Source organism: Petaurus breviceps, unplaced genomic scaffold, assembly GCF_028583685.1.
Source record: "Petaurus breviceps papuanus isolate PSGF00001 unplaced genomic scaffold, PetGlider_PUasm1.0 428, whole genome shotgun sequence".
In the NCBI taxonomy this organism is placed as follows: domain Eukaryota; kingdom Metazoa; phylum Chordata; class Mammalia; order Diprotodontia; family Petauridae; genus Petaurus; species Petaurus breviceps.
The window spans coordinates 3,182,842-3,196,328 of NW_027186331.1; the positions used below are offsets into that span (position 1 = coordinate 3,182,842).

Sequence of the window (13,487 nt, forward strand, 5' to 3'; positions counted from 1 at the left end):
TCTGTTTGTCCCTATCCCACTCCTCCAATGCACCCCCCCTTCTGTCTCTTTCTCCATTCTACTGCCCCCATCCTTCTGCTGTCTCTCCATCCCCCCAACTCAGCTTCCTCTTTCATCCCCTCAGGCCACTGTCATCTGGTCCCTCAGCACATCCCTCTGCCCTCGATGCTATGAGTATCTATGTGGGTGATGCTTTTCTGAGCTGCTCAGTCTCTGGGGAAATGAGCTTGGAATGTTCTGGTTTTAAGCATACTTTCTCCTGATCCCTGGCTCTAAGAGGCAGGTCCCAAGCTGGGGTCTCCTGTAGCCCTCTCTGCCTCTGCTCCTGCCATAGCTTGGCTAGGGACTCCACCAAGGCCAGCTGAGGCCAATAGCACCCCCTGCTCAATTCCCACCCAGGAGATAGGTCAGCCTACCAGAAATCCTTCAGCCTGGTCATTCAAGGACATGTGAACTTCGCTCATGCTATCCCACACCTGAGCAAGGAGGAAGACAGACCATCTCATGCCCCCCCTTCTCCCCCCCCGCCCCCGCACTGGGGAGCCTGCAGACAGCACGCCCCAGGACACTCTTCCAGCAGTCAGAAGGGCTGGCTATGACGCTCAGATCTGACAGCTGTGGGGCCTGAGGCCCAAGTCCCTAAACAGATCTCTCTCAGCCTCAGTCTCCTCATCTGTAAAATGGAGTCTCACCTACCTGACAGAGCTGTTGTGAGGAAAGTACCTCCTCAACCTCACACTGCTCTAGAATCAAGAGTTGTCTTCTCTGTCACTAACACCAGTGATTTCCTATCTCCTCATTCTGGTAGAATGGAAAAAGGGCTCAACACAGAATGAGGAATTGTTCAGTCACTTTTCAGTTATGTCTGACTCTTCATGACCCTGTCTGGGGTTTTCTTGGCAGAGATATTGGAGTGATTTGCCATTTCCTTCTCCAGCTCATTTTGCAGATGAGGAAAGTGAGGCAAACAGGGTGAAGTGACTTGTCCAGGGTCACACAGCTAGAAAGTGTCTGAGGCCTGATTTGAACTTGGGAAAATGAGTCTTTCTGACTCTAGGTCCCCTGCTCAGTGCACTATGGCGCCACCCAGTGGCTTCAGAATGAAGAAACTTGGCTCATATCCTGGCCTTGCCCTTCTCCAGCTATGCAGCCCTTCTCTTTCCTCATATACAGAAGGACAAGATGATCTCCAAGGCTCCTTCCAGTCTCTGATATCCTAGGGTTCTCTAAGACTTTGAGGCAAGAGGAAAAGTGAGTCTTTGGTTGGAGACTGGGATGGCACCAAGAAGTTGGGGAAGGGGCAGTTCCCCAGTGTGACCATGAGGTGGTGCAGCAACCCCACACTTGTCCACACCAACAGCTGCTTCCTTTTCTAGAACAACAATAAATAATAGCCAGCATTTATACAGCACTTGCCATGTGCCAGACTGTGCTAAGTCTTTTTAATTATTATCTCATTTGGTCCTTGCAACAGTCCTGGGGGGCAAATGCTATTATCATACCCATTTTACAAATGAGGAAACTGAGGTTAAGTGACTTGCCCAAGGTCACCCAGCTAGTAAGTATCAGAGACTAAATTCGAGTTCTGGTCTTCCTGATGTCAGACATGGCACTCTATCCGCTGTGCCACCTAGCTGCCCCTCTGACAAAATACTTCCTCCATGTGAAGTAATGCAAGATCATTCTTTTCATTTTACAGAGAAAGAAACTGAAGTCAAGAGAGCATCAAAGCATCTCAGAACTTCACAGGAGCTAAGAGGTCATGTGGCCCAAGTGATGCCTGAAACAAAGGCAAGTGATTTGATCAAGAAGACAATGATGGAGTCTGAACCAAGACCTTCTGACTACCAAGCCTCTGTTCTTCCCACTACATTAAGCTTGCTTTCCACACACACACACATATGTATGTATATTATACATATATGGATACAATTTGATCCTAATTCAAAGCCCAGAGGGTGTTCATATTTTCCCCACTATACAGACGAGGAAACAGAGGCAAACAGAAGTGAAGAAACTTGTTCAGAATCACAACTAGTAAGTGTCTGAGGCAGAATTTGAACTTGGATCTTGACTCCAGGCCCAGCCCCTGGAGGTTCATCCTGTTGTCTCACCAGATCACATCAATGAGTTGCTTTCAAGGTATCTTATAATTTTATAAATAAAGTATCTTAGAATCTGAGAGACAAAGCATTTTAAAAATGGTTCTAGATTATAAAAACAGTGTTTCCAGTCCTTAGAAATGCACTATTAGGGGCAGCCAGGTAGCACAGCAAGTAAGAGCACCGGCTCCAGTGTTGGGACGACCTGGAGATCGAATCCCGGGCTCAGGCGCTCAGCACCACACCCAGAAATAACTGGCCGTGTAACCTTGAGCAAGTTACTTAACCCCGATTGCTTAAAATTAAAAAAAAAAAAGAAATGCACTATTAGACTCAGAATCTTGTGATCAAGCTTACAAATTTACAGACAAAATATCCAATATCCCTAGAAACAGAGTAGCTTAGAATCTTGGCAACAAAATCTAATAATCCTAGAAATTAAATCTTGGAATTTTTGTAATAAAGTATCTTAGAATCTGAGAGACAAAGCATTTTTTAAATGGTTCTAGATTATAAAAACTGTTTCCAATCCCTAGAAATGTACTATTAGAATCTTGTGATTAAGCTTACAAATTTAGAGACAAAATATCTAATATCCCTAGAAACAGTATCTTAGAATGGTGGCAATGAAATCTAATAATCCTAGAAATTAAATCTTGGAATTTTTGTAACAAAGTATCTTAGTATAAGCACATACTGGTGGGCACTGTGTTCCTGAGTTATGTTAACATTTGAATCTTATAGAACAATGTTTCTTAGAACTTTAGAAACAAAGTATTATAAATTCTAAGAAAAAGATCTCAGAATTTGAGACATACTATCTTAGACTTTTAGAGACAAAGTACTTTAGAAAAAGCATCTGACTTTTCCAAAGTTCCACTCTTTAAAAATAGAGTGTCAGATTCTTAGAATTATGCAGAAACTGAAACCCTTAGAGACAGAGAAGCAGAATCTAGGAGAACATTTTAGGCTTTAGGAACTGAATCTTAAATTGAGTTATACGATGTGATGTTGCCAGATGTTACTATGAGCAAATCACAGAGGACTCTGAGCCCTAGATCCCTCATCTGTAAAATGGGGATAAGAATCATATAGGGATCTTCTCTGGATCATGTTAAAGGGCATTATCAAGAGGTCTTGTCATCTCGCTTCACTTTTCTAGGTGGGGAAACAGAGGTCTGAGAAGGGGAAGGGCTTGTGTAGACTCACACAGGTCTATTCCACGGCACACATCTGGGACTGAACCTCAGATCTCCTGACCCCGGACTGTGTGGGGCTGCTTGAGCACTTTTCACATGCACAGAGCTTGGCAAACCTTGAAAGCACTTTAAAATGGGAGCAGCACTTGTTCCTTCTGTGGTTATTATTGTTACTAGTATTTCAGAGGAACTCAGGGGCAGGGCAGCTCCAGGAGCAGTGAGGATTCAGGCTGTAGTTGTCCCCTGGCCCAAGTCTAGCTGTTGCTTTCCTCCCACAGGGAACATGTGGACTATTCCAAGGTCTAGGGGGTGGGGGTGGGGCTCAGCTGGGGTCAGTTTGATCAGGAGGCTGGGGAAGGAATCCCACCCACCTGAGGAGGTTGGTATGTTACCTCTGTGATGGAGGTCTTCTTTCTCTCAAAGGACAGTCTCATCTTTTGCAGTTCTTTCTGGGGGCCAGGAAAGGGGAGCCTTAGGAAGGCAGCTCAGCCACATGGGCTGTGGACTGCCCTCAGGTGGGGGCAGTACCAAGGAAGATAGTGCCATTGGGGGGGGACAGGAATTTCAAGGAGGGGAGACCACCCCCCATATCACTGGGCTTAAATCTGGTCTCTTCTTTATCCCCTGCCCTCTGCCAACCCCATCCTAAGCTCTATGGCCTTCCTTGCAGGCAGATGTGGGTGAGGTGGTAGAGGTAATAGAGGAGAATCAGGAGGAGTGGGGAAACATCTGGCAGTAGGCAGTGCTTGCCTGGAATGGGGCACAGAGAGCCTACAAGGACCTTTTCTCTCCTTCTCCCCAGAGGATCCCATACCTAGAGTTTTCAGGTACTACCTCCCCCCAGGCATCTCTCTGGAGATATAGGAATATAGGACTGTGAGCTGGGGGATGCCCTCCAGCTCATGTGGTCCAACTCTGAGGAAAATGAGGTCAGAGCCTTGTCCAACCTCACCCTGGTATTGTCAGAGCCAAGACTTATACCCAGAGGTCCTTGACCTGAAACCTAGGGCACTTTCCATTCCTGTGAATTTTCCCTCTGGTCAGAGCCTCTCCTGGGGTTGGAGGCCAATGGGGACCAGCAGCATAGGCCAGCCTTGAGTGGGACAAATGGCTCCTCTTTGTTTTACTTGGGACTTTTCTGCGAAGGGGTCCTCATGAGGGTGTATTTTTTGCTTTAGCACCTGAACTGTCCTTGGGTCATCCATCATCTGGGGACATTTCTTCTCCTGGGACATTCCAGGGAGCCCCCAACAAAGTTTATCTATCACAGCTGGGCCAGGGGAGGGGGAGCCCCCCCCCATTCTGATCCCTGGTCCCTCCTCCCCTAACCTCTACCCCCTTGCCCAGGTTCTTTCCACTGCCCAGCTCCCCCTCTGGCTTAAGAGTCCTACTGGCCCCCACCCCCACCCCTGCACAGGCTGTTGGCATCCCAGGCCCTCACCCAGGCCTGAATTTGTAACTGGCACTGATGGTTGGGGCACATGCAGATAAAGTCCTGCCTCATCTCCCTTGGCTCCATGATGTCTTCAAGCTGTCCCCTCAGGTCCTGGTTCATATCCTTCTATAATGAGAGGTTGAGTAACAGGATCCAGGTCAACTTCCTGCTTCTATTTCTCACTACCCACAAGATCTTAGAAGCAAGTCCTGTAACGTGTCTGGGCCTCAGTGGCAAAATGGATGAGTTGGACTAGATGATCCCAGGTCCCTTTCATCTCTAAAGCCCATGAAATTGGAAGAGACCCAATGGGCCCATTTTTCTGATGGGAACACTGAGACTGGGCCCTGCCATCAACCAGGAGCTGTTTCTATCCTTTCTTCCTCTTTCATTTCTCTGTGTGGCCATGGTTAGGACAAAACCAGAAGGTCCAGCTCTAAGATCTGACCAAAGTCTGGCTCTGGGCTCTGAGCTCAGGTCCCTTCAGTAGCCTCAGTCCTATCCTTTCCTTGTTCCCTTACCAGCAGCCCTTCAGTGTGTCAGTGAGCCCTGCCTTTGGGGGAGAGGTCAGACTCTCCGGAGCTGTTATTAAGGGGAGGGGAAAGGAGAAGGAGGCTATCATGCATATGAAGTGGGATGTCTATCTGTGAGGGAAGTAAGTCCCATGAATGCCCAAGCCTGGGAAAACCGGGAAGGGATCAGAACTCAAAGGCAATAGCTCTGCAGTCTGCCACTCTTCATCTGCCAATGTTATGAATAACAGGATTTAGAGCTGCAAAGGCTGTTAGAATGAAGAATCAGAGCTGGGAGGGACCTGAGGACAGGGGATGGCAGGGCTGGGAGGGGCCCTAGAACAGGGATGTTAGGGCTGGGAGGGGTCTGAGAATAGGGCATGTATGCCAATTAATCAATCAACAAGTATTTATTAATCACCTGGTATATACTAGTAGGTGCTGGGGATATAAATGCTAAGAATGAAACAAATCTCTACTTGAAAGTTTACATTTACAGATGGGTAAACTGAGGTAAAAACTTCAGTAATATGACCAAAGACACACACCAGTACATAGCAGGGAAGGGCCTGGATCCCAGGTCCTTTGACCCCATACCCAGAGCTCCACGGAGAACTCCACACACCACGGAGCCATCACAGGCCGGGGGAGGAATCCTGGTCTAGGGGTTGGGAGAAATGGGTTCAGATCCTGGCTCTGCCCACCTGGCAACATGACCATCTCCCATGAGTGTCTTTTAGCTTTCTTGTGCCTCAGTTTCATCTAAGATGGAGACATGATATCTGCCATCCCACTCCACCAAGCAATTGTGCAGCAATAAAGACAAGAGAAAACAAAAACCTACCTCGTGGCCCTGGAGAAATGAGCTCTTATTAGGACATAGGTGGGGCCATGCTCAGGGGCCCTGCAGGGATGACCCAGGGTTCAAACCCTATCTCTACAACTCAGTGCTGTGTGACTGTGAACAAGTGACTTATCCTGCTCTGTGAAATAAGGGGGGGGCATGGCATGGGCTCCAGCAGCTTCTCTAGATCTGAGGAAGCTTTGAACTCTTACAGTCAAGAAAGGTTCAGTCAGACCCAGAGACTAGAGCCTAAAGGCTTTCTCTTCATTGTGTGTGTGTATGTGTATGTGTGTGTGTGTGTGTGTGTGTGTGTATGTGTGTGATTTCTTAAACAACACCATCAGGCATTTCTGAGGTCACCCATATCTCCAGAGCTGGAAGGGACCTCAGAGGTCACCTAGTCTCTCATTTTACAGATTGGGAAACTGAAGCCCTGAGAAAGGAAAAGGCCATCCCCAAAGTCAAGCAGGTAGTAAGAGTTGAGAATCTGCACTAAACTCCTCTGGCTCTGAGTCCCAGAGGAGTGAAGAGACTAGCCCAAGACCACACAGCTGCTCAGCAGCAGAATTGGAGCTCTGGTCTTTTGATTTGTGGAAATAGGGAGATGCCTCAGCATCCTTCCTTCTTTCTCCTTAACTCTGCTCTCTGATGGAGAAGTGGCCCTTCTCTTCACCAAGGTCAGACTTCTCTGTGGGAGCCCTGGATCCCATCTCTGTCTTGGAATAAGCCCCCACCTCAGAGTGGGACTGGGACTCCCCAGAGCAGGGCTATTAAGGGGGCAGATGAACATGGAGGGAAGATGGTCTTCTCAGAACATCTCTCCACTACTATCTCCCACTTCCCTCTCTAACCTTCAATACCTCCCTCCTCTATTGGCTCCTTTCTCGCCGCCTACAAATTCACCCACATTTTTCTTATCCTTAAAACCCTTCACAGACCCCACCATGACTGCTGCTTATCATCCTTTATCTCTCCTTCCTTCCTTGGGGCCACACACAGCTAGAGAGTGTCTGCAGTTGGATTTGAACTCAGGTTCGTCTGCCTCCAGATTTAGGGCTCTACCCACTTTACCACCTAGCAGCCTCTCTGACGTTGCCAAGGACCTCTTCATCGGCATATCTAATTGCCTTTGAAAAACCCTCATCCTTGGGCCCTCTGAGGCCATGGAGACAGCTGGCCACCCTCTTCTCCTGGATCCTTTCACCTTTCTTGGTCCCTCCTGGTCCCTCCTTCCTGTCCCTCAGTCTACTTTGCTTTCATACTCCCATGTAGTATTTCCTAACTAGACGTGCTGCCCGAGGCTTTGTTCTGGGTCCTCTTCTTCCTCTCAACACTGTTCCATTTGTCGATATCAGTAGTTCCCAGAGGCTTAATAGATGTCTCAGAGCAGATGACTCCCAGAACCATGAGCTTTCCCCCTATTTAGGTAATCTCTTAGCCTCAGTTTTCTCACCTGTGAAATAGGGGTAAGAAGAACAGGACCTACCTCACAGGTTATTTCGAGGATCAAGGGAGATAACCTGAAAGCTTGGAAGTGTCGTAGATGTGTGATGATGACCGTTTGTCCTTTGTTCTTGAAGAGGACCTCAGCATCAGGGAGATGGTCACATGCCTGCTGCTGACTTGGATTTGAGTGAGGGAGGGCTGTGCAAGGTCACCAGCCTCACTGTCTCCTCCAGAGCCATCTGGATGCCCTGGGAGACCCTGGCCCCATGCCACCATCCTCCCACTAACCCAGGCTGCAGCCTCCATGCTCACTTTCCCACACCAGCCAATCTCACTCTTTCTACCTTCACAACATAGATTGTATCTGCCTCCTTCCTCTCCCTCACTGACTTGGTAACTGCCTTCTTTAGACCTTTCTTCAATGGACTCAGATCCCAGCCCCTTCCTCTCCCTGGTTGCCAAAGTAGCTTCCTTAACTGAAGAACTGACTGTCTCTCCCTCTTACTCAATAAATGCCAGTAGTTTCAATTCAAGCCTTGGGGCTTTAATATAAGAAATTCCTCTGTTTGGAATCGAAAGGTCTTCATAACCTGGACTCAGTCTGTTTTCCTAACCTTACTATACATCACTTCCCTCTAAGTGCTCTGAAGCCTAGCCAAACTGGTCTTGCTGTTCTTCATATGAGATATTCATTTTCCAATCTCTGTGCCTTTGCCCAGGCTATATCCCATGCCTGGAATGCCCTCCCTTCTCCTCACCCTCAGTCTTACTTTCCTTCAAGACTCAACTAAAGTACCACCTTTTCCATGAAACCTTCCTTTCCTTATCCCAAAGCTGGTAGTGCCCTGCCCCTGCCCCAGGTTACCTGGTACATACAGTATATTCAGTATCTACCTGCCTATCTCCATGGTGCTCCCCTCCCCTGAAAAGAAGCTCTTGAGGACAGGAATTGCTTCATTTTTGACTTTGTATCTTCATCATTTAGCATAAGGCCTGGCACACAGTAGGTGTTTAATAAAGGCTTGTTGATTGATTGGTATATTTTTGTCTTCTGGGCCAGAGCAGACTTTTTTGTATTTCCCTTTTCTCACATCCCAGGGTCCCAATAGGTTCTTAAATGAAAAGCTTCAGAGATGTAAGGAATCTTAAGTGCAATTCTCTCATTTTTCATATGGGGAAACCGAGGCACAGAGTGGTTAGGGGACTTGCCCTGGGGAAGTTTAACTGAGTTCTTTCTGACTCTACTCTCCATTACCCAGCACTGCTTAGCACAGGGGCAGGTCAGGGGTGCTTTGGGATCAGGGGGCCCCTACCTGTCTTTGGTTGGCCTGCTCCAGCTCCAGGATGGTGTTCCTCTCCTTACAGGGGCTCAGGTTCACCACTGAACATCGCAGAAACCGGGGTTGGCTCAAGACTGTGTGTGGCTGCATAGGTGTTGAGTGGGGTGGTGGAGGTGGCACTGGGTACCCCTGGAATCTCTGTCTGCTGTTGGAGGAAGACACGGCCACAGGCTAGTGGGTGCCCAGTGTAATGGGAATGCAAATTTGGAAGATCTTCCCTGCCCCTAGGCTAAAGTGCACCTGGAGCCTGGGGTAGGAGGCTTGTTTTTCAGTAGATACTTTTTGATTGGCCAGTGGGTCCAGAAGGTTGTTACATTCTCTGAGCCAGGAGAAGGCTATATAAGCCCTGATGTGAGGCTTTGTTTTGGGGCTCACTCTGAGAAGTATTCTGTGATTTGATGAAACTTTGGGAAGCCGTTGTCCAGAGGGCCCCCCCGCCCGGCTTTGAAACCCAGATGTTTTTTGGTATGGATGTAATGGTTGGACAGTTTGGAAATCTGTCTACTTGATCTGTTTCTCTGACTTGATGATTCTGTCTGTCTATTCTGAAGTTTGGGGTGCTGACCTTTTTCCCCTAAACTAGGTAAATGATACATATCTGACTGATTAAAGTAAGCTTGTTAACCCATTTTGAGTTGCTTTCCTTTATCAAAGCAGATCCAAGAACCTGTGGTGGCAGCGACCCTGGGGAGGCTTGGGCTGCTTGCTGCCACAAAATGGCATCACGAACAGGATCTGCAGAGTAAAAGGAAAGTATGGGGGCTGGGATAATTGTTTGTTTCCCAGTTGTGGTAGCTGTGACTCTATGGAGCTGTGGAGCAGGAGAGAAGAATGGCCTGCATGCAGACTTCACTGAGCTGAGAGCAGGAATGGTGAGCTGCCTGCATCGGGACCTGGGCAGAAGCCAGGAGCGGCTGCCACCTGCAGGAGGAGAAGGGACCCAGGAGTTCGGAATTCAGCCACAGGAAAAGATAAGAACTGAGCAGCAAAGCAGGGCACTGAATGTGTTTCCTTGCTGCATCTCACAGTTTGGGATCCTGGGGGAGGATGGACTTGTGACTATGGTGGGTGGGATGAAGTGCCTTGGACCCCCAAGGACCCCACCTTGTTGGTTTTGTTGCCCAGCCCCATCTCTGTACTTGGAAGCAGGGGCTGGAGCTGTGTGAGGGGAAGGATACCCCCTCCCCCCAAGAGAACTTTATTTGGACTCTTGTTTTGAATTGAAGTGATAATGCTATGTACTTTGTGTTTGTTTAAGGCCCAGTGGCCACTTTGGTAACTTTAGTTCTGTGTCTTGAAAATGTGACCTAAGAGATGTTTAGTGCTAGTTCAAAAGTAAATTGACTATGCTATGGGCATGAAAGATCTTGGGGCCGAATGTAATGGGAATGTAAATTTTAAAGATCTTCCCTGCCCCTAGGCTAAAGTGCACCTGGAGCCTGGGGTGGGAGGCTTGTTTTTCAGTAGATACTTTTTGATTGGCCAGAGGGTCCAAAAGGTTGTTACATTCTCTGAGCCAGGAGAAGGCTATATAAACCCTGATGTGAGGCTTTGTTTTGGGGCTCACTTTGAGAAGTATTCTGTGATTTGATGAAACTCTGGGAAGCCGTTGTCCAGAGCCCCCCAGCTTTGAAACCCAGATGTTGTTTGGTATGGATGTAATGGTTGGACAGTTTGGAAATCTGTCTACTTGATCTGTTTCTCTGACTTGATAATTCTGTCTGTCTATTCTGAAGTTTGGGGTGCTGATCTTTTTCCCCTAAACTAGGTAAATGATACATATCTGACTGATTAAAGTAAGCTTGTTAACACATTTTGAATTGCTTTCCTTTATCAAAGCAGATCCAAGAACCTGTGGTGGCAGCAACCCTGGGGAGGCTTGGGGTGCTTGCTGCCATAGCTATGCAGAAGGGGTTGGATGTGGAAAGGAGGGGAGAGGGTATACAGAGTGTGTGTATGTATGTGTGTTGTGTGCATGCACATGAGTGTGCCCAGGGCATAGAAACAATGGGAGACTCTTCAGGTACACAATGTGAGGTTGTGGACTTGGCAGGGTATGGGACTGAGGAATGGTAAAGAGCAGGGGGTTGGGCAGGAAGTACGAGAGGTTATCAGTTTTCCAGACACCCCCCCCCCCCCATATAACTTGGGAGAAGGGATTTGCCTTTGAATTCCTTCAAGGCACCCCCTCATACATGTCCTAAGGACCAAGACTGAGTGTTCCAGGCTGGAGTGCTCAGAGAACTGGCCTCTGCAGGGTGGGATGGAGGGGGTAGCCTGGAATAGGCTCTTCTGGAGAGAGAGACAGAGAGACAGAGAGACAGAGACACAGAGAGAGACAGACAGAAACAGAGAGAGAGAGACAGACAGACAGACCCTCACTACAGGCTGAGAGATCAGGATTGGAATTCCCAGGAGTGTAGCCCCATAGAAGATCTGCCTCCATCCTCACCAACCAGGACTAGCCCCCTCCCCTCACATTGCTGTACCTTCTTCCTCTGCCTGTCCCATCTCTTCTTTTCCTCTTTGTCTCTTGCTGGTGCCCTATCTTTATCCCTCACATCTGCTCTCTCTCTCCCTCCCTTTCTCCCTTGTTGCCTCTGTGTCTGGCTTTTTCTCTTCCCTTATCTCTGCTGTTTTCGTCTCTATCTCTGTGCTAACTTCTCCCTCCTTCTCTCTGTCTTGCTGTCTTCTGTTTTTGTCTCAGTCTTCTGGTCTCTCAAATCTATTCTCTTCCTCCGTTTCTCTGTGTCTTTGTCACAGCTTTCGTCTCTGTCTCTCCCTTTCTTGTCTCTGTAGCAAGACTCACAGTTGTGGTAGTTTTTGTTGTTGTTGTTAATACTCCCTCCTGCCCTTCCCCACAGACTTGAGATGGGAGATGTTGGACAGAGACACTGTCTTCTGCCTGCCTTGTCCGCAAATCCCCTGCCTGGTCTCTGGGTCTCTGCCCAGATCCCCACACTTCTGATGGCCGAAAGCAGCCCCAAACGTCTTCACTTAATGTTCCTGAGACAAGGAAAGGTCTTTGAACTGGTGCTAGAGTTCTTTGTAAACAGAACATCTGATTTGGAATGGCCCATAGAGCTCAACCCCTGCCCCTGTTTTCCAAGGAGGGGAAACTGAGGTCACCTAAAAGACATCTCTAGTGCAACACCCTGTGGATGAGGACACTAGCTCAGGCTACAGGCCTTTGTGACTCCAGACCCATGACTTTTTCCTGAACCTCCTCTAAGTTAACCCTCATTGGGATTGGGCAGGAGCTGGTCTCTTCTAGCCCCAAATCCTGTAGTTTCCTGATCTTACAGGATACTGAGTGAGCTGAGGGTCACCCCTCCCACCCAGCCATGGTCTAGGTTCCAGGCCCCTCTGAGCACCTGCCTCCCACCTGCCCAGGCCTAGGCTACTTACAATTCCCCATGTGGGTTCGTCCAGGAATCAGGTTCATCCATCACGTGTCCTGAAGGGGAGAGACAGATGTGAGCTGCCGTTTGGGAGAGGGGCGTGGGCAGGACCCTCTGAGCACAGGGTTCTCAGCCCAGAGACAGCTCACTTTCAGTTTTGCTTTCCCAGTTTCCAGGGTGTCAAGGATCCTCCCTACTCCCTTTCACACCCTGGCCTTGAAGTCTGACCCCAGTCCTCCCTCCTATACAGACAATGGCATCCAGCCCTCACTGTGGCTGCATGGCCAGAGCTAGAACCTGTCCTAATGGGCTCTGGAGACAGGGGCGGGGCTTGGGAAGACAGGGCAGGGGGAGTCACAATAGGTCCAGAGTGCTGAACAGGGGAGGCTTCTCTCAGTGTCTCTTCCCCAGCCTTGCCTGCTGCCCACAATTCCACCATCAAACCATCCAAAACCTGTCTGCAATCTTCAAGGTGAGAGCATCTTCTGAGATCCTAAAGCCAGCAAGCATTCATTAAGCACCTACTATGTACCAGTCACTGCTGAGCACCAGGGATATGTGAGAAAGGCAGAAGATATTCCTCATTACCGTAGAGCCCAGTGGGAGAGACGAGCAGACAACAGCGTGCATGCAAGTATACGCCTGTACAAATAATAAACACGCACACAAGTTAGGGGCAATCGACAGAGGGAAGGTTCTAGAATCAAGGGATTGGGGAAGGCTTCCTATGGAAAGCAGAAGGAAGACAGGCAGTGCTGAGTCGGGAGAGTGTTCTAGGCATGGGGGTACAGCCATAGCAAAGGCCGAGAGGTGGGAAATGGAGCAGCCAGGAGGTCTCAGTCACTGGTGTGAAGAGGACCTGTGGGTAGTGAGGAGTAAGAAGACAGGGAAGGGAGCAGGGAACTGGGTTATGAAGGGCTTTGAAGGCCCAACAGCAGGTTGTAATGGATCTTGGAGGTGATAGGGAGCCATGGGAAGTTATTGAGTAGGGGGGTTACGTGATTAGGTGTCTGTTTAGTAAAATGACTTTGATACTTGAGAGGAGGGTGGACTGGAGTCAGGAGGGACTTGAGGCAGGCAGAACCCCCAGCAGCTGCTGCCATAGTCCAGATGTGAGGCGATGAGAGGGGGCAGTGTCAGAGGAGAGAAGGCAACATGGCAGACTCTAGCAATGGATATGGAGATACAGGGAGCCTGGGGGAGGTGAG

At 48.7% G+C, this 13,487-nt stretch overlaps 1 protein-coding gene across 1 annotated transcript in view; it reads right to left on the bottom strand.

Moving 5' to 3' along the window:
• CCDC188 (coiled-coil domain containing 188) overlaps positions 1-12,327 on the bottom strand; it is a 19,355-nt gene extending 7,028 nt beyond the window's left edge. Inside the window, exons 1-6 of the mRNA XM_069100793.1 lie at positions 12,287-12,327; positions 8,852-9,023; positions 4,743-4,862; positions 4,429-4,527; positions 3,673-3,750; positions 417-476 (exon numbers count right to left, since the gene is read on the bottom strand). Coding sequence (XP_068956894.1) covers positions 417-476; positions 3,673-3,750; positions 4,429-4,527; positions 4,743-4,862; positions 8,852-9,023; positions 12,287-12,327 — 570 coding nt within the window. The remainder of the gene's footprint in view (positions 1-416; positions 477-3,672; positions 3,751-4,428; positions 4,528-4,742; positions 4,863-8,851; positions 9,024-12,286) is intronic.
• Between the last annotated feature and the right edge of the window lie 1,160 nt (positions 12,328-13,487).